At 42.8% G+C, this 23453-nt stretch overlaps 1 protein-coding gene across 6 annotated transcripts in view; it reads left to right on the top strand.

Annotated features, from left to right (window-relative positions):
- Nf1 (neurofibromin 1) overlaps window positions 1-20233 on the top strand; it is a 262777-nt gene extending 242544 nt beyond the window's left edge. For all 6 annotated transcript variants that reach the window (XM_075991447.1, XM_075991443.1, XM_075991442.1 and 3 more), the window contains one exon: window positions 16691-20233. In XM_075991447.1, the coding sequence (XP_075847562.1) occupies window positions 16691-16867 (177 nt within the window). In that variant the 3' untranslated portion in view covers window positions 16868-20233. The remainder of the gene's footprint in view (window positions 1-16690) is intronic.
- The last annotated feature ends 3220 nt before the right edge of the window (window positions 20234-23453 follow it).

Raw genomic sequence — 23453 nt, 5'->3', positions numbered from 1 at the left:
GGTTTGGACCAAAAGGACAAACTAAGCTACATTACCTATAAATGAACAGCTATACTAACACAACCCTAAGTACTTACATGTCTCTGATGCAGCATACTATAAACACACACACACATACAAAGTCTAGTCATCACCCCGCTTTATTGATGGTAGCAACAAGTCAGCCATCCATAGACCATAGACTAGCCTAAAGATCTGGGATTATGTAAACAACCAGACCCTAAAAAAAAAAAATCCTTACAAAAAAATTACATCTTGGAGCTGCAGAGATGACTATGTTGGTAGAATACTTCCCTTGAAAACTTAAGGACCTGAGTTAAATCCTCAAAACCAACATTTAAGAAAAAAAAAACACTTGTGTTGGTACATGCTTGTAATCCTAGCACCCAGGAGATAGATAGTCTAGCCTCCTTGGTAATTTCCAGGACAGTGAGACTCTCTGTTTCACAGAAAGGTAGACTTGAGGAACAACACACACACAGAGGAAATCTTAAAACCCACCATTATAATCCTTCTGTAGTCACTCTTGGATTGATCAGATGGGGAAAGTGGACTGGCGACATTTTATTTTTATTTATTTTTATTTTGATACAGGGTCTCACTTTCTAATTCCAGCTGACCTAGAACTCTGTAGACTGGGCTGGCCTAAACTCACAGAGATCCACGTGCTTTACTGTCCAGTGCCAGGATTGAAGATGAATGCACTCATGGATGATGAAATTTAGAAGTCAGTACACTGAATAGCAATAGCTAAGAGCCCCTGAGGTACTGAAAGAAAACAGATGGCAGAAATGGCCCCTGCCCAGCTCCAAGCTCAGTTACTGTCTAAAGGAATGGCTTTATACAGCTCTGGTTGACCTAGAGTGCTTACTATAGAACATTAACTCTGTTGTGTGAGTTGTGAAGATAGTAACACTGAAAAGCTCATGCTTGGGTCGTGTGCTCTATTGAAAAGATTTTCTTCTAAGTTTGTAAAAATGTTTAAAAAGGATTCATTACTTAAGTTACCTAAGTTTCATTATCTGAAAAGGCCGTGTGTGATGATCCCAATCTATAGGGAAAATCTTTGAAGTGGTGTGCATAGTCCGTGTCAGTGCTAGCTGTTAGTGCACGTTTTCCTACACGAATCAGGATCTATAAATAGACTCTGTGAATAGTTGTCACAGTGTTACATGAACATTTCCATGACGTGGTAGTTTGAAGATGCTAAAGAAAAAAGCAAGGTAGAATACCCAACTTATATTATACACTATTTTGTAAAACAATTATATTCAATTCTTGTTTTGTTTTTCAAGACAGATTTTCTCTATTTAGCCCTGGCTTCCCTGAAACTCAACTCTCTAGACCAGGCTGGCCTCAGACTCACAGAACTCTTCCTGCCTCTGCCTCCCCAAATGCTGAGATTAAAATTGTGCGCCACCACCACCCAGCTATATTCAGTTCTTAAACTTTCTTTCTGAATTATCAATTGGGTGATTGTTTTATCTCCCAGTAGTCTGCCCATTTTTCCCCCATATCACCAGTGTGTTTGCTGCATCCCTTGTTCTCTAGGGCAAGTGTGATCCTACACCAGCATCAGCATCATTTGAAATTAGGTGCTTGAGCTTCCCGTGCCTCCTATGTAAAATCCCAAGCATGGAGCCCAGTCAGCCTCATGATGAACATGGGTAATTCTTGTGCACGCTGGGCTTTAAGAAGCTACCATAGTGGGCTGGAGAGGTGGCTCAGAGGTTAATAGCACTGGCTGCTCTTCCAGAGGTCCTGAGTTCAATTCCCAGCAACCACATGATGGCTCACAACTATCTTTAATGAGATCTGATCCCTCTACTGGCCTATAGGATATATGTAGGCAGAATACTATATACATAATAAATAAATAAATCTTTAAAAAAAAAAAGAAGCTACCATAGTTTCTGTCTGTGCTCCTAATGTGTGACTTGTGTTGCAGCCCTCAGACTCCCTTGCTTTAGCCTAATGATGAGCAAAGAAGCTTGTATGAAAGTCATGTTGAATCTTTTTTCCAGGAGTGGGAGGAGGGACGTTGAGCATGGGCTCACTCAGTATGTAACCCTGACTGTCCTGGAACTCACTTTGTAGACCAGGCTGGCTTCAGACTTAAAGAGTTACACCTGCCTCTGCCTTCTGAGTACTGGGATTAAAGATGTGTGCTTAGCTGTATGTTGAATCTTCATAGCACTTTTATTCCAAGTCCTCTCCCTACATCCTCTTCAGATATCAGAGAATGAACATATTAGAAAGATTCAGAAAAAGGTTGGTAATGGAGCTCAGTGGTGTAAGGTCATAGGTTTAATCCTCACCATAAAAAGAAAGGTATGGTGGCTCATACCTGGAATCCCAGGCAAGAGAACCACTTTTTTTAAATTCTTTTTTTAAATTGATATTTATTGAGCTCTACATATTTCTCTGCTTCCCTCCCTACCACCCCCCCACGCCTTTAATCCTCCCCCAAGGTCGCTATGCTCCCAATTTACTCATAAAGATCTTGTCTTTTTCTACTTTCTACTTCCCATGTAGATTAGATCTATGTAAGTTTCTCTTAGTGTCCGCATTGTTGTCTAAGTTCTCTGGGATTGTGATTTGTAGGCTGGTTTTCTTTGCTTTATGTTTAAAAACCACCTATGAGTGAGTATATGCAATAATTTTCTTTCTGTGTCTGGGTTACCTCACTCAAAATAATGTTTTCTAGCTCCATTCGTTTGCCTGCAAAATTCAAGCTGTTATTATTCTTTTCTGCTGTGTAGTACTCCATTGTGTAAATGTAACACATTTTCCTTATCCATTTTTTGGTCTAGGGGCATTTAGGTTGTTTCCAGGTTCTGGCTATGACAAACAAAGCTGCTATGAACATAGTTGAGCACATGTCTGTAGAAGGAGCTGTGGGCTGCTTCCTCCGCCCAGCTCCCCGCCACCGGCTAGCTTTACCCAAAATAATTACACAGAAACTGTATTCATTTAAACACTGCCTGGCCCATTAGTTCTAGCCTCGTATTGGCTAACTCTCACATCTTGATTAACCCATTTCTAATAATCTGTGTAGCATCACGAGGTGGTGGCTTACTGGGAAAGATTCAGCATGTCTGACCTGGCAGCTGGCTCCATGGCATCTGCATGACTCTGCTTTCTTTCTCCCAGCATTCTGTTCGGTCTACTCCACCTATCTAAATTCTGCCCTATCAAAAGGCCAAGGCAGGGGCTGGAGAGATGGCTCAGTGGTTAAGAGCATTGCCTGCTCTTCCAAAGATCCTGAGTTCAATTCCCAGCAACCACATGGTGGCTCACAACCATCTGTAAAAAGGTCTGGCGCCCTCTTCTGGCCTTCAGGCATACAGACAGAATATTGTATACATAATAAATAAATAAATAAATAAATAAATAAATAAATAAATAAATAAATAAATAAATATTTTAAAGAAAAACAAAAAAAAAGGCCAAGGCAATTTCTGTATTAACCAATAAAACAACAGATAGATAGAAGACCCTCCTACATCACATGTCCTTGTGGGACGATTGAGCATCCTTTGGGTATATACCCAAAAGTGGTATTACTGGGTCTTGAGGAAGGTTGTTTCCTAATTTTCTGAGAAATCACCACACTGACATCCAAAGGGGTTGTACCAGCTTGCATTCCCACCAGCAATTCAGGAGTGTTCCCTTTTCTCCACAACCTCTCCAGCATAAGTTGTTGTCAGTGTTTTTGATTTTGGCCATTCTTGCAGGTGTAAGATGGAATCTCAGAGTTGTTTTGATTTGCATTTCTCTGATGTCTAAGGATGTTGAACATTTTCTTAAGTGTCTTCTAGCCATTTTAGATTCTTCTATTGAGAGTTCTCTGTTTAGGTCTGTACTCCATTTTTTTTTAGTTGGATTATGTGATCTTTTGGTGTCCAATTTCTTGAGTTCTTTGAATATTTTAGAGATCAGACCTCTGTCTGATGTGGGGTTAGTGAAGATCTTTTCCCATTCTGTAGGCTGTCATTTTTTCTTGTTGACCATGTCCTTTGCTTTACAGAAGCTTTTCAGTTTCAGGAGGTCCCATTTATTAATTGTTTCTCTCAGTGTCTGTGCTGCTGGGGTTCTATTTAGGAAGTGGTTCCCTGTGCCAATGCGTCCAAGTGTACTTCCCAATTTCTCTTCTATAAAGTTCAGTGTGGCTGGCTTTATATTGAAGTCTTTGATCCATTTTGACTTGAGTTTTGTGCATGGTGATAGATATGAGTCTATTTTTATTCTTCTACATGTTGATATCCAGTTATGTCAGGACCACTTGTTTTTTTTAAATATTTATTTATATATATTTATTATGTATTCTGTCTGTGTGCATGTCTGCAGGTCAGAAGAGGGCACCAGACCTCATTACAGATGGTTGTGAGCCACCGTGTGGTTGCTGGGAATTGAACTCAGAACCTTTTGGAAGAGCAGGCAATGCTCTTAACCACTGAGCCATCTCTCCAGCCCCTCAGGACCACTTGTTAAATATGCTTTCTTTTTTCCAGTTGATATTTTTTGCTTCTTTATCAAAGATCAGGTGTTCAAAGATGTGTGGATTGATATCCGGGTCTTCTATTCGGTTCCATTGGTGGTCCTCCTGTCTGTTTTTATGCCAATACCAGGCTGTTTTCAGTACTATAGCTCTGTAGTAGAGTTTGAAGTCAGGGATTGTGATGCCTCCAGAAGTTCTTTTATTGTACAAGATTGTTTTGGCTATCCTGGGTATTTTGCTTTTCCATATGAAGTTGAGTATCATTCTTTTGAGGTCTTTGAAGAATTTTGCTGGGCATTGCATTGAATCTTGTTTTTGGTAAGATCACCATTTTTACTATGTTAATTCTGCCTACCCAAGAGCATGGGAGATCTTTCCACTTTCTGGTGTCTTCTTCAATTTTTTTTCTCAAAGATTTAAAGTTCCTGTCATACAAGTCTTCCACTTGTTTGGTTAGAGTTACTCCGAGATATTTTATGCTATTTGTGGCTATTGTGAAGGTTGTTGATTCTCTGATTTCTTTCCCAGCCCTTTTACCTTCTGTGTACAGGAGGGCTACTGATTTTTTTGAGTTAATCTTGTATCCTGCTACATTATTGAAAGTGTTTGAGTTGTAGAAGTTCCTTGGTAGAATTTTTGGGATCACTTATTTAAACTAACATATCATCAGCAGTGAGAGTTTGACTTCATTTCCAATTTGTATCCCTTTGATCTCCCTTTGGTGTCTTATTGTTCTAGCTAGGACCTCAAGAACTATATTGAATAGATATGGAGAGAGTGGACAACCTTGTCTTGTTCCTAATTTCAGTGGAATCGGTGGGAGTGTCTCTCCATTTAGTTTGATGTAGGCTGTTGGCTTGCTATATATTGCCTTAATTATGTTTAGGTATGTTCCTTGTATCCCTGCTCTCTCCAAGACCTTTATCATGAAGGGATGTTGTATTTTGTCAAAAGCTTTTTCGGCATCTAATGAGATGATCATGTGGTTTTTATTTTTCAGCTTGTTTATATGGTGGATTACGTTGACAGATTTTTGTATGTTGAACCATCCCTGCATCTGTGGGATGAAGCTGACTTAATCATGGTGGATGATGGTTCTGATGTGTTCTTGGATTCGATTTGCCAGTATTTCATTTAGTATTTTTGCATCAGTGTTCATGAGTGAGATTGGTCTGTAATTCTCTTTCTTAGTAATGTCTTTCTGTGGTTTGGGTATCAGGGTAATTGTAACCTCATAAAAAGAGTTTGGCAATGTTCCTTCTGTTTGTATTGTGTGGAACAATTTGAGGAGTATTGGTATTAGTTCTTCTCTGAAAGTCTTGTAGAATTGTGAGCTGAAACCATCTGGTCCTGGGCTTTTTTTTTGTTGGGAGACTTTTGATGACTGTTTCTATTTCTTCAGCAGTTATAGGTCTGTTTAATTTGCTTATCTGGTCTTGATTTAATTTTGGTAAGTGATATTATCCAGAAAGTTGTCCATTTCCTTTAAGTTTTCCAATTTTGTGGAGTACAGGTTTTCAAAATATGATCTGATGATCCTCTGTATTTCCTCCATGTCTGTTTTTATGTCCCCCTTTTCATTTCTTATTTTGTTAATTTGGATATTCTCTTTGTCTTTTGGTTAGTTGGGATAAACGATTGTCTATTTTGTTGATTTTTCTCGAAGAACCAACTCTTTGTCTCATTGACTCTTTGTATTGTTTTCTTTGTTTCTATTTTGTTGATTTCAGCTCTCAAATTGATTATTTTCTGCTGTCTAGTTCTCTTAGGTGAGTTTGCTTTTTTTCGTTCTAATGTTTTCAAATGTTCTGTTAATTCACTAGTGTAGGATTTTTCCAGCTTCTTTATGTAGGCGTTTAGTGCTATGAACTTCCCTCTTACCACTGCTTTCATTGTGTCCCATAAATTTGGGTATGTTGTGTGGTCATTTTCATTGAATTTTAGGAAGTCTTTCCTTTCCCCCTTTATTTCTTCCTTCACCCATTGATGGTTCAGGTGAGCATTGTTTAATTTCCATGTGTTTGGGGTTTTCTGGAATTAGTATTGCTGTTGAATTCTAGTTTTAAAGCATGGTGATCTGATAAGGTACATTGGGTTAGTCCAGTTTTTTTGTATTTGTTGAGGTTTGTTTTGTTACCGAGTATGTGGTCGATTTTTGAGAAGGTTCCATGAGAAGAAGGTATATTCTTTTCTGTTTGGATGGAATATTCTATAGATGTCTGTTAAGTCCATTTGAGTCATAACAACTGTTAGTTCTCTTATTTCTCTGTTCATTTTTTGTCTGATTGACCTGTCCAGTGGTGAGGGGGGAGTGTTGAAGTCTCCCACTCCCTTCTGACCAGTGTGTGGGGTTGAATATATGATTTAAGCTTTAGAAATGTTTCTTTGACATATGAGGGTGCCCTTGTATTTGGGGCATAGATGTTCAGTATTGAAATTTCCTCTTGATGGATTTTTTCCTGTGACTAATATGAAATGACCTTCTATGTCTCTTTTGACTGATTTTAGTTTGAAGTCTATTTTGTTAGATATTAGGATAGCTACACCCACTTGTTTCTTAGGTCCATTTGATTGGTATATTCTTTTCCCAACCCTTTACTCTGAGACGATGTCTGTCTTTGAGTTTGAGATGCGTTTCTTGTATGCAGAAGAAGGATGGATTCTGTTTTCTTATCCAGTCTGTTAGCCTGTGCCTTTTTATAGGTGAGTTGAGTCCATTTACATTAAGGGATATTAATGACCAGTGGTTGCTGTCTCCTGTTAATTTAGTTTTCATCGTTGGTAATGTTAATTTGTGCATTTTTTTCTTCTTCGGGGTTTGCTTTAAGAGATCATCAATTGTCTGTTTTTGTTGGTGTAGCCATCTTCCTTGTGTTAGAGTTTTCCTATTAGTATTTTGTGTAGGGCTGGGTTTGTGGCTAGGTATTGGTGAAATCTAGATTTGTCATGGAATATCTTGTTTTGTTCTTCTATGATGATTGACAGTTTTGCTGGGTATAGTAGTCTGGGCTGGCGTTTGTGGTCTCTTAATGTCTGCAAAATGCTTGACCATGACCTTCTGGCTTTGATCGTCTCCCATGAGAAGTCAGGTGTAATTCTGGTAGGTCTGCCTTTATATGTTACTTGACCTTTTTCCTTTGCAGCTCTTAATATTCTTTCTTTACGGGGCTGGAGAAATGGCTCAGTGGTTAAGAACATTGCCTGCTCTTCCAAAGGTTCTGAGTTCAATTCCCAGCAACCACATGGTGGCTCACAACCATCTGTAAGGAGGTCTGGTGCCCTCTTCTGGCCTTCAGGCATACATGCAGAAAGAATATTGTATACATAATAAATAAATAAATATTTTTTATTCTTTCTTTAGCCAGGCGATGGTGGTGCACGCCTTTAATCCCAGCACTAGGGAGGCAGAGGCAGGCGGATCTCTGTGAGTTCGAGACCAGCCTGGTCTACAAGAGCTAGTTCCAGGACAGGCTCCAAAGCCACAGAGAAGCCTTGTCTCGAAAAACCAAAAAAAAAAAAATCTTTCTTTACTCTGTATGTTTAGTTTTGATTATTATGTGGCGAGAGGACTTTTTTTTTGATTCAGTCTATTTGGTGTTCTGTAAGCTTCTTGCATCTTCATAGTCATATCTCTCTTTAGGTAGGGAAAGTTTTCTTCTATGATTTTGTTAAATACATTTTCTGTGCCTTTGAGTTAAACAACTTCTCCTACTTCTATACCTATTATTCTAAGATTTGGCCTTTTCATGGTGTCCCATATTTCATGGATATTTTGGGTTAAGCTTTAGTTAGATTTAATGTTTTCTTTACCTGATGAGTCTATTTCCTTTATTGTATCTTCAGCGCTTGAGATTCTCTCTTCTATTTCTTGTATTCTGCTCTTCATGCTTGCGTTTGTAGTTCCTGATCTTTTTCTCATGATTTCTGTTTCTGTAATTTCTTCAGCTTGTGTTTTCTTTATTCTTTCTATTTCAGTTTTTAAGTCCCGGATAGTTTCTTTTATATGTTTGATTTCTTTTTCTTGGTTTTTTTTTTAAGTGATTTGCTGATATCTTCCAGTTTTTTGTTTGTCTTTTCCTCAATTTCTTAAGGGAATTTCTCATTTCATCTTTAAGGATTTCAAACATTCTCTTGAAGTTAATTTTTAGGCCATTTTCTTCACTTCATCCTTATTTGGTTGCTCAGGTCTTGCTGTTGTAGTGTCTTTTGGTTTTACTGGTGTTGTGTTCCTCTTAGTGGTGTTGCGTGTGTTCTTACCTTTTCTACTCATCTTTTCCTCTAATAGATGTGGTTGGGGCTGTCTGAGATTCTGTTGAACAATCTTCTAGGTGAATCCAATGAATCCAAAGCTCAGGTGGTTGTTCCTCATGGTACAGTCAGTGCCACCGTTCTAGTTAACCTGTTGGTTACTCCTGTTCCTAGAGATAGCTCAGTGCTCCTGTGCTTTGCTCTGCTTCCTTGGAGTTTGCTGTCTAGGGCCTTCTTTGGCCTAGGTTGCTGGCTTTGATCTGTTTCTGTAAATCCTTGTCTGGATTCCCTCCTGCAGAAGGCCCTGGCTTGGAGTTGGACCTGTTCTGGTGGAGATCGCTGACTCTGGATCTGGTCACTGGCTCAGTTCTGATCGGCCAGGCCAGTGTTCTGGGACTGGGTTGGCTCCCAGGACTGGATTTGGTCCTGGCTTCTGCTCCCAGTGGAGCTTGTTTCCTCACGCCCTCTCCTGTGAAATTTGTTGTCCAAGGTGGAGTTTCTTGCCTCAGGGCAACTTTGGCCTAGGTTACTGGCTTTGACCTGTATCTGTAAATCCTGGTCTAGATTCCCTCCTGCAGAAGTCCCTGGGTTGGAGTTGGACCTGGAAAGGTTTCTGGTTCCTCTCTATTGCCTAGGAGGTTCCAGGCTTGGGTGTGCCCAGAATGTAAAGGACCTGCTTACTTCCTCAGATGTCTTAGACTCACGCTTGGACCCTCAGGGGTTCCAGGTTCCTGCCTATTCCCTTTGATATCCCAGACTAATGCCCAAACCCACAGAGGTCCTGGCTCAGGCCTATTCTCTCTGAGACCCCAGACTTGCTCCTGGCCCCGCCCAGATCTCTGGTTTCTGCCTATTACCTCGGAGGACCCAGGTTCACTCATGCCCAGACTGGCAGAGGTCCTGGCTCTGGCCTAGTTCCTGGGAGGTCCTAGACTCTCGCCCAGACCCACCGGGGTGTTAGCTTAAGTCTACTCCCTTGAAGGCCTCAGATTCACATCCGGCCCCTCAGCAATCTCTGGCTCTGGCTCACTTATTCAGCGGTTACTCCCCTGTACCTGTTCCAGTGGAGATTGTTGACTCTGGATCTGATCGCTGGCTCAATCCTGTTCCGCTTGTGTCCCAGGTTTGTCCCTGGGTTTGCTCCTGGCTTCTGCTGCTGGTGGAGCTTGTTCTCTCTGTGTCCTAGGTAGCTGGTTCAGTCCCTCTGTGGTTCCAGTGGAGATTGCAGACTCTGAGTCAGGTCGTTGGCTCAATCCAGGTCTGCCAGTAAGCACAATTTTGTTTTGTTTTGTTTTTCGAGATAGGGTTTCTCTGTAGCTTTGGAGCCTATCATGGAACTAGCTCCTGTAGACCAGGCTGGCCTCGAACTCGGAGAACTGCTTTGAATTTGAGCCCAACATGGACTACAGAGTGAGACCCTATCTTTAAATTTAAAAAAAAAAAGAAAGCTAAACAGAACTATATATACTTAATACTTCCTGAGTAGTTTAATATATCCATTTCCAAAGTATTAAAATCAGCTGTATTCTCTTATTATAGTATCTTCAATTTCTACATTATTTAGGAAGCATTTGAACACCCTTTTCCCCTTGGCATCCTTTCTAGCTCTCTGGCTAGCCTTAATCTCGTAGCAATCCTCTTGCTTCAGCCTCTGAAGGTGTGTGCCACACAAAACTGTGAACACTTATTGTGTAAGTATGGATTGCACATGCTCACACATTTAAAGTCTTCCTTTACAAGTTTTTAAAATGTATATGAATATTGTGTGTGTGTATACACACACACACACACACACACACACACACACACACACACATATATATATATATATATATGTATGTATATGCATCATGTGCATGCATTTTCTGAAGAGACCAAAAGAAGGCATGAGATCCTCTGGAACTGAAGTTAAAAAGGGTTGTGAGCTGCCATGTGGGTGCTAGGAATTGAACTCAGGTCCTCTGAGCGAGCAGCCAGTGCTCTTAACCTCTGAGCAATGTCTCCAGCCCTTACTTTCATACATTTAAAGATGAGAGATTCCCTAATTACAAGGACTTGAGAGTTTTTGCCTGTGGATGTCAGTATTGAGTCTTAAGTGAAAATTAATTCTTTCCAGTCTGTGGTGTTTAACAGATTCTAAGACACAGTTGTCTTTAGTTTTTCTTAAACACAAGATTAATATTCTACTACTATGTAGTAAATATCTAAAATTGGAACCAATAAAAAGGCTCAGTGTAAACTGGGCGATGGTGGCACATGCCTTTAATCCCAGCACGCAGGAAGCAGAGACAGGAAAGTCTCTGAGTGCCAGAACAGACAGCACTACACAAAGAAATAATGTCTTGAAAAGCAAACAAACAAGTTTCAGTAGCTATAGGTGCTTGCCAGCAGTTCAGTTCCCACAGTGTGAACTGACCCCAAGAGCTGTCTTCTGACAGCCATTCTTCAGCTGCACGGTGAGTTCCAGGCCAGTCTGGGCTATGTTATGGGAAGCTCTATGTGTCTGTCCGACATATATTCACAGCAGCAGAGTCGCCAGCCTCTCAGGGCTCTCCGAGTGCAAGGATGCATGGTATGACTATGTGATGCTTTGTGATACTTCTCATGCTGTGCTAGGGACATGCTTGGGAGAATCAGTATTGTTCTTAGGAAATTAATGGTTAGAGTTCCACAAATAAAGCCAGCTTCCTTGTGAATACCAGGGATGGTAGTCAGTATCCAGTGTGCAGCAGCTTTCTCCCTGCTTCCAGCTCTGCCCTTCCTTCCTTCCTTCCTTCCTTCCTTCCTTCCTTCCTTCCTTCCATCTTTCCTTCCTTCCTTCCATCTATCCTTCCTTCCTTCCATCTTTCCTTCCTTCCATCTATCCTTCCTTCCTTCCATCTTTCCTTCCTTCCATCTTTCCTTCCTTCCTTCCATCTTTCCTTCCTTCCTTCCATCTTTCCTTCCTTCCATCTTTCCTTCCTTTCATCTTTCCTTCCTCCTTCCTTCCTTCCATCTTTCCTTCCTTCCTTCCTTCCTTCCATCTTTCCTTCCTTCCATCTTTCCTTCCTTCCTTCCATCTTTCCTTCCTTCCTTCCTTCCTTCCTTCCATCTTTCCTTCCTTCCGTCTTTCCTTCCATCTTTCCTTCCTTCCTTCCTTCCTTCCTTCCTTCCTTCCTTCCATCTTTCCTTCCTTCCTTCCTTCCTTCCTTCCTTCCTTCCTTCCTTCCATCTTTCCTTCCTTCCTTCCATCTTTTCTTCCTTCCTTCCTTCCATCTTTCCTTCCTTCCATCCTTCCTTCCTTCCATCTTTCCTTCCTTCCTTCCTTCCCTCCTTCCCTCCTTCCCTCCTTCCCCCAGCTCCTCTGTGTGCACTAAGCCAGCAGTTTTCAAGCAGCTCCTCTCTCATCAAGCCCTCGCCTCCCCATCTTTGTACAAAACATTGCTTCTTCAACACTCAAGCTGGACCCTTAGCATGAGGCTCCCCCAGCACCAGTCCTGGAAACTCAGTGTTGCTTAGACACCGCAGGAACTTGGGAAGTTGTTGCTTGGTCAGGTCTTGGGGCTCACAGAACTACCTGGCCAGTGTGTCCTATTTTAGTTAAATTACCATGTCTCCCTGCCTTAGTTTGCTGTCCTGGCCTTAGACTAACACAGCAGGTTAACAGAAACTCAGGGAATATCAACGGAGACACAGGCTATGGGCTTTGAGGAAGTTTTTTTAGCTTAGAAAATAATTGTGTGCCCACCCCCAATAAAGCCAACCCCATCCTAAGACTGATTGTACATTCTGTCACTTGTGATTTAAAGATGGATGTCATTAATGAACTAGCACTAGGAAGGACTGGAGGAAATGTAGCACATCACTGCCTGCTTCTCCCATTGTTACCTAGAGAGGTGAGACCGCACATGAAAAAGAAATGCCAGCATTAGGGAAAGCCCATACATTCTGAAAACTCCTACAGTTCTAAATTTGTATATCCAGCTCAAAACATAAATATTTCTACTTGGAATAGCTCCATGACTATAGCTTATGTAACTATCATACTTAGCTTTTCTTTAGGGTGTTTTGTGTTTCCTTACGTTAGCTTTAGTCATCTTATAAATCGCAGTATTAGATTTGAGTCCTGTACATGTCTCCTAAAACTTCATTTGCTAGCTACTTAATCTCTTTCATTCCAGGTATCAAAAACAATTTATTTTTAAAAAAGTAATTATTTTATCTGTGCAATTCAGAAATATCCTTCACATAGATTGCTACCCAGCTTTTCTCACAGCCCTGTAAAATAGACAATGTGTTGCACTTAACCCTCAGAATGAAAGCAGAAGCCAGGGGGATGGCAGGTAGCTTAGAATCTAGTACAAGCAGCTTTTTATGGTTCTATTTTCAGCGCCCAAAAAGTTCATCTGAATAATTAATCCTTACTCTGGAGGCAGCAAGAGTTCTGCTCCAGTTAAGACTGGGGCTTTAGGGCTGAGACTGTAGCCTGGTGGTGGAGCACTGTGTAGCATACAGAGGCCCTCAGCTCACTCTTGGCACCACATAGAAGACGTCAGCTTTGTCCTTCAGCATGGTTGCCCACTCGTGGAGAAAAGAGTTTTCTGACAGGTTTGCCCTGTTGTATGTAGGGAACTGATGGAGGCAGGTAGGAACCCAGAGTCAGATACCAGGGTAAAATGCTGAAAGATCAGAGAGACAAAAGAAGCAAGCCACAGCCGCCTCGCCAACTTCCCAGCCAAAAAGGGGCCAAGCTCCTGTCTCTGTCCTGCTTTATCACTTCCTCTCTCCGCTCAGCCATACCATTTCCTGTTTCCTCCTTCCATTGTTGGGATTAAAGGTGTGTGCCACCACTGCCTGGCCTCTGTGGTTAACTGGTGGCTAGCTCCACCCTCCGATCATCAGGCAGACTTCCTTTGTCAGAGCACAGACAAGATATCAGCACACCCCAGTGAGCTGCTGCACAAGGGCTGGAGTTGGGATTGTCACTGTCTCACCTTTAGCACACCTTTGGGCAGATGACTCAGTATTTCCTTGAAGTGTTTTAGTATTTATTTGTTATTTGCCACAGCAGTAGCTTTAAGTCAGTAGTGTCAAAATAGAGAAGTTCTGATACCTGCCTTCAAGGAACTCAGGCTCTAGTAGGGAGGCAGGCAAGCATCTAGAGTATAATTGGGCAGATCTTATCCCAGCTCATTCAGTACAGTGTTGACCCAAATGCCTGTTAGTATCTTTCTTCATCTGGAGCCAGCTCAGCACAGTGCTGTTAATGCTAGGCCACAGTGTCCGTCTTCTACCCTGCGTCCTTGTAACTGGCTGCCTGCTGAGTATAGCCTGCTGCTGCGAGTTGAGATTGTCAGCTCCCGACACAGAAGCTTAAGCTTTGTTTCCTTTGTGTAGTGACTCAGAGTTTTGCTTTTGTACCCATGAAGGGAAGAGGAATTACTGCCTTAGGGAGAGGAGAGTGCGGACGTAGAGCTTCCGAGAGGCCAGTCTGAAGTAAGACCTGTGCCAGCACGGAGATTCTGGCTATGTGAGCAATCTGCTGTCCTCCAGCAGCATATGGAGGTGTTCCTAAACTCCATCTTAGAGGTAGAAAAGAACACTGCCAAAAGTTCAGAAGAAAATTAATATGAGCACTAGGTTCATTCTGTTACTAGCTCTGCTTTCCCAGTACTTTGTATGTTGGTATAAATATAATTCATTTTTCTGCTTTTTAAAAAATGGCTCTCCCCAAACTTGTTTTAAATATCTCCCTTTTATTTATTCTTTGACAATTTTATACACATATACAGTGTTCTCTAAAATGTTTATGCAGCCTCCTCCTGGGTCTTTCACAGTAAGATCTTCACAGTTAGACTTAGGAAGCCTGGCATACTGTTTTGCCTTCCCACTTCCTCATTAGGAAATAAGATGTAACAGCTTCCTATTAAGGAAGTAACCTCCGTTGAAGAAGTGCTGGACTTGAACATACAGCTCACTTGCAGATATCAGGGAATGGATGGGTACGCTAATGTCAGGCACACTGACAGCCTGTGGTCATTTCACAGGGAAGAAGCTAGCTGAGAAACATTTCTCTTTCTAATAAGGCATGTGGTGTCATCCCGCCTTGCCAAGTAAGGACTGCATGCTTCGGGGCTGTGCACTAGTTATTGCATTTTGAACTGGAAGGAAACATTTAGCCGACAATTATTGCAAGTGATTAGCCAAATTTTATAAGAAAACAAAAATGGATGGTGACCGGTCCCTTTTTGGGTGTTTTCACTCCAGCCGAAGAGATAAGCTGCTTGCTTATATACGTGTGGTTGTGGGCAAGAGCTAGCACCCATATAGGAGACAGAGATTGGCTCTGGTGGGATCAAAGGAAACAGGAGAGGCGACAGAAGATGGGAGCGGAACTGTATTGGAATTGGAGGGTCGACTTCAAATGCAATATGTGGCTTTTGGAGAACAGTAATCCCAGCCTCAGTTCTCTTGATGAGCCCACAGATTGCCGCATGGACCTATTTTATTTCCTCTAACATAATAAACACCTCTTGTCTTGAAATAATACTTTCTTGCCCCCAAATGAAAATGTTTCCATTCCCAAATGTAATGATTCTTTTAAAATTCAAGCAGTCCACACAAAAAGAAAGTTAAAGCTACCCCTGGAACAAGTACGCTGTCAGAGTGTACCATGTGGAGAGGTGCTTCCCTGTCCTTCCTTTCTGTACTTGGATCACCTCTCCTCTTGTGTCTTCCTTCTGTGGCTGAACATTTGTACCCCCGCTGGAGCGTTTCCCATCAGTAGTTGTGCTAGAAGTGAGTCTGATGTCTGTTTGGGAAGCAAATTTTATTGAAGGGTAGTGGGCAGAAAAGTACACAGATCCTAAGTTTACAGTGTAATAAACTTTTTAGAAGAAAATCCATTCAAAATCAAGATCCAGGGCCAGGCATAGTAGTGCACTCCTGTAAGTCCAGTACTCTGAAGGCAGAGGCAGGCAGACCCCTATGAGTTCCAGGACAGCCTAGTCTACATACCAAGGTCCAGGACAGCCAGGTCTACACAGAGAGGCCCTGCTCAATCGGCCAATAAGTGGTCAATGAATCAGTCAATAAATGATCAAGATCCATATGAAGGATCATGCTAACTACTACCCACACCTCCTCAGGCACTGCTTTCCTATAAGCTTTACCAATATGATGAAATCTTTTTGTTTGGTTTTGTTTTATTTTTCGAGACAAGAATTTCTCTGTAACTTTGGAGACTGTCATGGAACTTTGTCTGTAGACCAGGCTGGCCTCGCACTCACAGAGATCCACCTGCCTCTGCCTCACAAGTACTGGGATTAAAGGCGTGCGCCACCACTGCCTGGCTGAGATCTTTTTTTTTTTAATCTCCCGTTTTGTTCTAATTACCTTTCTGAAAATATCACTTACATTATTTATAAATTCATTATAGGACCCTGAGAGAAATGTTACCTGCTTGGTTAAGGTTAAGAATTGTGTGGTGGCTTGTCATGGTTGAAAAGGAGCAAAGGTCCCAGAGCATAGCCCTGTGGTAGAGGACCTTTCCAGAAAATGCTTTCATTCCTCCAGCACAGGCACTGAGGGCAATAACGTGAAAAGCACCCACCTTTTTCTGAAATGGCAGATAAACAGAAAGGTAGAGACTGTTTGTGACTTTTACAGATGTGTGGCTGGAAGCTGCCCTCTGCTGGACACTTCTGGTATGGCTGGAAGAGTGCTCTCCAGGTGTCCCTGGTGGCCTCCATTCAGCTGTTCTTGCAACTTCTTTTTTCTCTTATGCTATTTTACTGCAGTGATAACAAATTCAGCTTAGCACAGTGTGAGGTCCTATTCATGACGAGGCCTTTATAAACATTCTAGAAGTTTACTATAAGATGGAGTGTTCTGGAACCATTCACCAGGTTATATCACACACACAAGTAATAAGAGGAGTAACCAACTGCTCTTTCTCTCCAGGAATCGACAAGGAGAACGTTGAACTCTCCCCCACCACTGGCCACTGTAACAGTGGACGAACTCGCCATGGATCCGCAAGCCAAGTGCAGAAGCAGAGAAGCGCTGGCAGTTTCAAACGTAATAGCATTAAGAAGATCGTGTGAAGCTTTCTTTCTTTCACTTTTTAAACCAACCTAATCTGGGCTTCTCACTAGTGACCCTTCCCTGACCTGGTCCTGTCCCACAATGCACTGCTGCACTTCGTGTCTTATGAACCCATCCAGTCTGCCACGTTGCCAGACTATCAACTCTTGGAAGCATTGCCTAAATTTAATGCTGCTTTTCTTAAATGTTTTTCCTTCTACTTTGGCATGTGTCTGGTGTGAGCACCTGTTCGGACAACTGCAAAGAAAGCAGGTCAGTAGCCCTGAACTGAGAGCATGGATTGTGGGAGCGGATGAGCCGTCCGGTGCTGCTGCTGCGGCTGCAGGCCGTGCATGGAGGCTGGCCTTCTTTGTCCCTTGTCCTACAGAGTGAAGTGCTTGTCTTAGTTACACACTTTCCAAGCTTGGGGGAGAAAGAAGATTTTAACCCCAGTGTATTTAATCTTCTAGCTGTGGACTTTTTTTTACCTTATGAAGTTGAAGGAACCATAGAGGTCAAGCCTCAATGAATTTACACCATAAAGCCACAAGCCAGGTACTTGGGGGAGGGGGATAAACTAGTATTTTGTAATGGGTTCTTAAGAAATACTAACATTTGAGTATTAGCAATAATTACAGGAAAATAAGCATGACCACATACATCTTAACATTGCTGAATTAAAGCTATCGGTTCTGAGGCCTTATTCATACTTGGTCATCCAAACTAGGTAATCTTTTTTCCTGTTGATTATCTTTTAATCTTTACATATGAAGGCATTCTGTTCTTTTTTGTAAGCGAAGACTATACTAAGTATAGTAACTACACTTGTTTTTGCACTTGCTTTCTCCTCCTCTTTCCTAAGTGATTCTGAGCAGGGTAATTAGCAGACAGAGTGTGGAAACTTGTTTCCAGAAGCTAATTTTCATAGCTGTTTCCATTGGCTCCAAAGCAAAATGGAATGGTACGTGACTTAGGGTAGCTGATATTTTTATTTTGTTAAATAATTTTCCAAGAAACAGAATATGCTGTATATTATCATAAATTTCTTTGCTAAGATGTATTTTTTAAATCTTTTCATCTTCCTCCTCTCCTCCAAATAAAATCAGGAATCTCTAGCAGAACATTTGGATTCTATCTGATAGGGTTACATTTAATCACTGTGAAGTCTGGTCAGCTGCGTGGTGTGCCAGTAAGGGGCCTCTAGCGTTGCTGCTGTGCAGAGGGGCATGGATGAGCGTGCCACAGGCCCTCCCAGGAGATGCGCATCCAGCTGCTTCATGGTACCTGCAGTATGCAAAACAGTTGACTTGAGTGAGCGCAGTAGTATGTGGATGCTCTCATTTAAGATTGACTATATTTATTTTTAAAAGGTATTATCCCTCTACTCCCAGGTTCCCTTCATATATTAAGATATGGCTTTGGGAGGAACAAAAAGAAACCCGGGGGGGGAGGGGGCTGTAGTGCTAGCTCACTAGTGGATTTCAGTAAATTAAACTCCACAGCTAAGTCAGTAAATAATGGTACATTTAAGTGTTCTGACTTTAATAATATAACACATTTCACATTTATCCATACAGTAACATTGTAATATGTTAATGTAAATAAAATTGCTTTTGATATTCAGAAATAACAAGAATTTAATTTTTTTAATTTGTTTACAGTCCTGGGAAAAGTAAGAACCATTTGCCAAAATAAAAGGAAAAACCCTTAGTATTAATAGTGATTTTAACACAGACTCATTGGAAAAATACTGAAAACAGAGGCAGAGAAGTAAGCTTTTGTTTCCAGCTGTTGTGAGGAGTCCATCAGAATAGCATGTCAGAGACAGCAAGGCTGTAATGGCTGAGAGTCTAGGCTGCTGGGGCACACCACCACAGCTCTGGTTCCTGCAAGCAGCCGTGGGCAGGGTGAGGCTTTTCCGTAACATTGGTTGCTCATTTTTCCTCTTAGGAGACTGGTGCATCTGATGGTGGCTATTACCACTCCTTCGCCTCTCCCATCAAAACAGGGAAACTTGTAAATGTAGCGCGTTTTCTGTAAGGGGTTCCCCACGGTACTACAGTTCTTAAACATCCCCCATTTGAGCATTTGAGCTCCCCTTGGAAAGACCAAATGGAGCCACCTCCAAATTTGAAAATACGTCTGGCCAACACATTCAAGCAACTCCTGAAGAGTTCAGTTGTAACTAGTGTACAGAACTTCCAGCTTTTTTTTCTATGTGTGTATTTTCGAGACAGGGTTTCTCTGTGTAGCCCTGGCTGTCCCAGAACACTGTAAACCAGGCTGGCCTTGAACTCACAGAGATCCGCCTGCCTCTGCCTGGGATCAAAGGTTGCGCCACCATCGCCTGGCAGAACTTGCACCTTTTAAGGAAAGTAACTTTCTAAGCAGCTGAAGCTAAGGAGCCTAAGCTGCCCACTTAGGCTTGTCACCAGCTGCCCACTCCCCCAGAAGGAGGCGCCTGTCAGTCCCACTTCTCCCAATTTCAAGAGCACCCGGAGTTCTGAGTGATGCCCATTTTACATCATTCAGTGGGAGTTCTGCAATTTGTTCTCAGTTTGTGTTTCCCTGACTTAAAAGAACAGGAACTGCCATGTTTGTGTTGTGATGACCCATCTGTTGGCCAGTGCTCCTGTCCCGGGCTTCCCTGCCCTCCACTGTGGGAACGTAGCACTCTGCTGACTAGTTAGTTACTCTCGCCTATGCATTGCTGAGCTGGGGAGCAAGGACACCACAGTACAGTCGGTGCTCCCACCTCTGGGATGAACGAACTAGTCGGGGACGGGAGCCAACAGCCCTTTCCTCCAGTGTTAGGGTTGCAAGTTCCTGTGGGAGTTTTGTCTGGGGGGTTTGGGTTTTGTTTTTTTTTTCTTTTCCTACATTTACCCCCAAGCATATTGAAGCATGTCTTACTCAATATTATGCAATGGACTTATACAAAAATCCACTTAGTGTCAGCCACACAATTTTTTTAATGCAGTATATTCACCTGTAAATAGTTTGTGTAAAATTTGACAGAAAAGTCTATTTACTACATTGTAAATACATGTGATGATATATTGTATTATTTTGCTTTTTTGTAAAGCAGTTAGTTGCTGTACATGGATAACAAACAAAAATTTGGTTATTCTGGTGTTCGTATTGCTAACTTCTTCCTGCGACTGCGTTACATCATTTAAAGAAAATGCTGTGTGTTGTAAACTGACCTTGTATATGATAACTTTCCTTCCCAGTGGGCAGTTCCCTGCCTCCAGCCTTGTTGATATTGTAACCAGCAGGAGAAATTCTGCCCGGACACACAGACTCCGTCACTCTGGGGAAATCCATAGAAATCTGTTTCAGATCATTGTCCCCGCCTCCTCCCCTCCTATGTATGTCCTCCCACCCCCCTTTTTTAAGTAAAATGTAAATTCAATCTGCTTTAAACTGTGAGGCGTTTTTACTATCTCCATATGCATCAGACTGTTTTTTTTACTTCCTCCGGGTCTTTTAAAACTTTGGGCCATTTAAACCCTTTCAGGTGTATTGTGGATTACCTCACCCTAAGGGAAAGAAAGATCTTTCTCTGGAAGTAAAATCACTTGGGTGGAATAAATGCGGCCCTGTCAAACACAGAGGTGGCTGTCACTCTGGGATACGTAGGCTTATTTTCCCAGGAGTCGTCAGCGCCAGGGCTCCCTGATGTCAGTTTATTCTGCACCGCCACCACCGCCACCACCACCGGAGGAGGGCCAGTTCCTCCAGTTACGATAGGAAGGTCACACTGGAGTCTTAACCTAGGTCCTTTCTGCTCACAAGTCGGAGTGTAGCTAAGCATAAATCCTCTACTGCCTGGATTCCTCTGTTCAAAGACACGCCTTCAATAATTGAGCCTAACCCTGAACCAGGCATTGAAAGAAATGTGGCCTCACCCACTAGAGACTTGCGATTCCGTGGGGAAAACAGCCACATAACTGATGGGCATGTGTCTTAAGATATGGATGGGGGTTGAGAGGTGCAGTGGCAAACAGTAACTGAGAATTTGGGGCTTGGAGATAATCAGGAAGTGTGTGTGTGCAGGGACTAATGATGAGAAAGGTTCCGCTGTCTTTAGTGCCTGGGAGGAACCTATCTAGGCAGTAAAGGAACTGGTCCCAGCAGGAAGCAGCCACAGGCCTGGCTTCCTGGGTTCCCACTGTCCTCCAGAATCTCATTTAAGGACAGAGCTCAACCACACTTCCCACAAGAAAGATACTTTAGCCCAAGGTCACAGATACAGGCCTCTTTCCAGATCCTTGATTCTAGACGCTTCAGTCTGGCTCAGAGTTGAGATAGAATTAGCCTTACTGCGGATCTCTGTGAGTTCGAGACCAGCCTGGTCTACAGAGCTAGTTCCAGGACAGGCTCCAAAGCCACAGAGAAACCCTGTCTCGAAAAAAACAAAAAAAAAAAAAAAAAAAAGAATTAGCCTTACTGGCTTGTTCGTCTGGGGAACAAAGGCAGAAGGGAGTGTAGGGGGATCTCAGCCTCCACCCAAACTCCAGCACCACCACCCATACACACGGGTTCTGCAGGAGACAAGAATCATAGCTAAAAGAGCTGAAGAGAGAGCTCAGTGGTTAAGAACACGGGTTGCTTTTGTAAAAGGCTCAGATTTGATTCCTGGCACCCACACGGTGGCTCACAGCCAGCTGTAACTCCAGTTCCGGGGATCTGATGCCCTCTCCTGACCTTCCTGGGTACTGCATGTATATGGTGCCCTTATGCAGGCAAAACATCCATGTACATAAAAATAAGTCTTTTTTTTTTAATCGTCACCAAAACATGACCTTTGAGTTTGTAGTAATCAGTCATTTGGTGACTCCTATGCTCCTGGTTTTCCAAGATACACTGGAGCCTCAGTATCTTGTGGAAGTGTTCTGACTCCTGCCAGCCATGGTGAAACCATGTCTGCCTGATCCTCCTAGCTCCCTGGTTAGACTGCGGGCTCAGACAAGGGAAGGCCTTGCTCAGAAAAGCTCAGTAACACTTATGAAATAACATTTAAAGTTCTGTGTTACAGGGGAACAACACAGAAAATCAGCAAAGAAGCCCTCATTCACAACAGGATCTCCAGTGCAAAATCCCAGACAAAATAGAGGTGACCTGTGTAAAAGACCTATGGGAAACCTCTGAGCCTAGGGCCGGGGTGTAGCGCCATGGGAGACTGCGCTAGAGATGGTGTGGGGGTGGGGGAGAAGTGAAAAACCAAAGCCCAACTCCAGAGCTCACAGAAATTTCACTAACAGTGGTTTCCAGACTACTCCAGCAACTTTCACAAACAACCACACACATGCAAAAAGAAATAGGTCATTTCACCCACAAAAAGCAAAAAAGGAAGACATAGCGGGACAGCCTTTCTGCTTTAAGAAAGGCACAGTTTGCCTTGTTTGTTACGCTATTGCTCCTGCCCAGTATGTGCGTGCCCAGCCATTGGGAGTGTGCCACCCAGAGGGAAAGGGACTGAGCAAACACTGATCGCTGAGCTGGGTGGCACACCCTGTTAATCCCCAACACTCAGGAGGCCAAGGCAGGAGGACTACGGTGGCCTGCAGGGTCAGACTCGCTCTCAAGAAAAATGAAAAGATCCCTCAAGAGAATGGCTCCTTCCTGTCCTCCATCATGTCTCATATTACAAACAGAGCCTGGCTCCCCACCTCTAAAATATCCCTTAGCTCCCGACCCCAAAAACCTTAGGAATAAGCAAGAAAGCACAGCTGAGGGAAAGACACTATGAGAATATTTCCAAGGAAACTCTAGAAATAAGACAGCTTTGAGAACATCCAGAACTGGTAGAATAGGAGCAAGACCGGAAATGGTGATGCTCGGTAGATGTGGTTGGGATGCACGGTACACTTGGACGAAATTGTACACTGAGGGGTACTTTGAAAACCGATAGTAGTTGGTAAGTCCTCGGCGGCAGGCAGAGCACTCGGCAGACGTGTGCAAAATCCTGCGGTCAAACCCTAGCACTGGAAAGAGTCAAAACTTACTGTTGTGATTGAATTGGAACAGGTCCACTTTATACTATGCTTCGTATGTGATTGCACACACACACACAATTTTATCCACTTCAAATCTCATTTTCTACTTTGCTATTTATCTGTCACCAGCCAGCAGGGGGCTCTGCTCAGCCACTTTTGTTGAGGCCCTTGTGCAAAGGCTGGGACCGCACTGCCCCATCCACCCCGCAGAAAGGGGATTGCACGACAGGCGCGCTGGGCAATACAGTGTCGGCTAGCCACAAGCAGCTGCTGAACATGTAAGGGGTGATTATGAGGATTAGAAGCTCATCTTAAAAACAAACAGCAACAACAACAAAATAATGCTATCTATCTCTGTGTCCCCCTGACTGACTGGAACTCACCATGGAGACCAGGCTGGCCTCAAACTCACAGAGATCCACCTCCCTCTGCTGTCTGGGATTAAAGGCGTGCACCGCCACATCCAGCTTGATGAGTGCAGTTTTTGATCCCGGGAGATGGCAGCGGGTCAGAGTGCTTCTCTTCAAGTGTGAGGACCGAGTTTGAATCCTCAGTCCACACATAAAAAGCTGAATGTGGCTGCACACGCTTGTGATCCCAGCACGAGGAACGGATGGATCTCCCAATCCTTGCTGGCC

This window comes from Microtus pennsylvanicus, chromosome 11, assembly GCF_037038515.1.
Source record: "Microtus pennsylvanicus isolate mMicPen1 chromosome 11, mMicPen1.hap1, whole genome shotgun sequence".
Lineage (NCBI taxonomy): Eukaryota > Metazoa > Chordata > Mammalia > Rodentia > Cricetidae > Microtus > Microtus pennsylvanicus.
The sequence above is the reverse complement of the archived record's forward strand: the minus strand, read 5'-3'. Positions and strand labels throughout refer to the sequence as shown.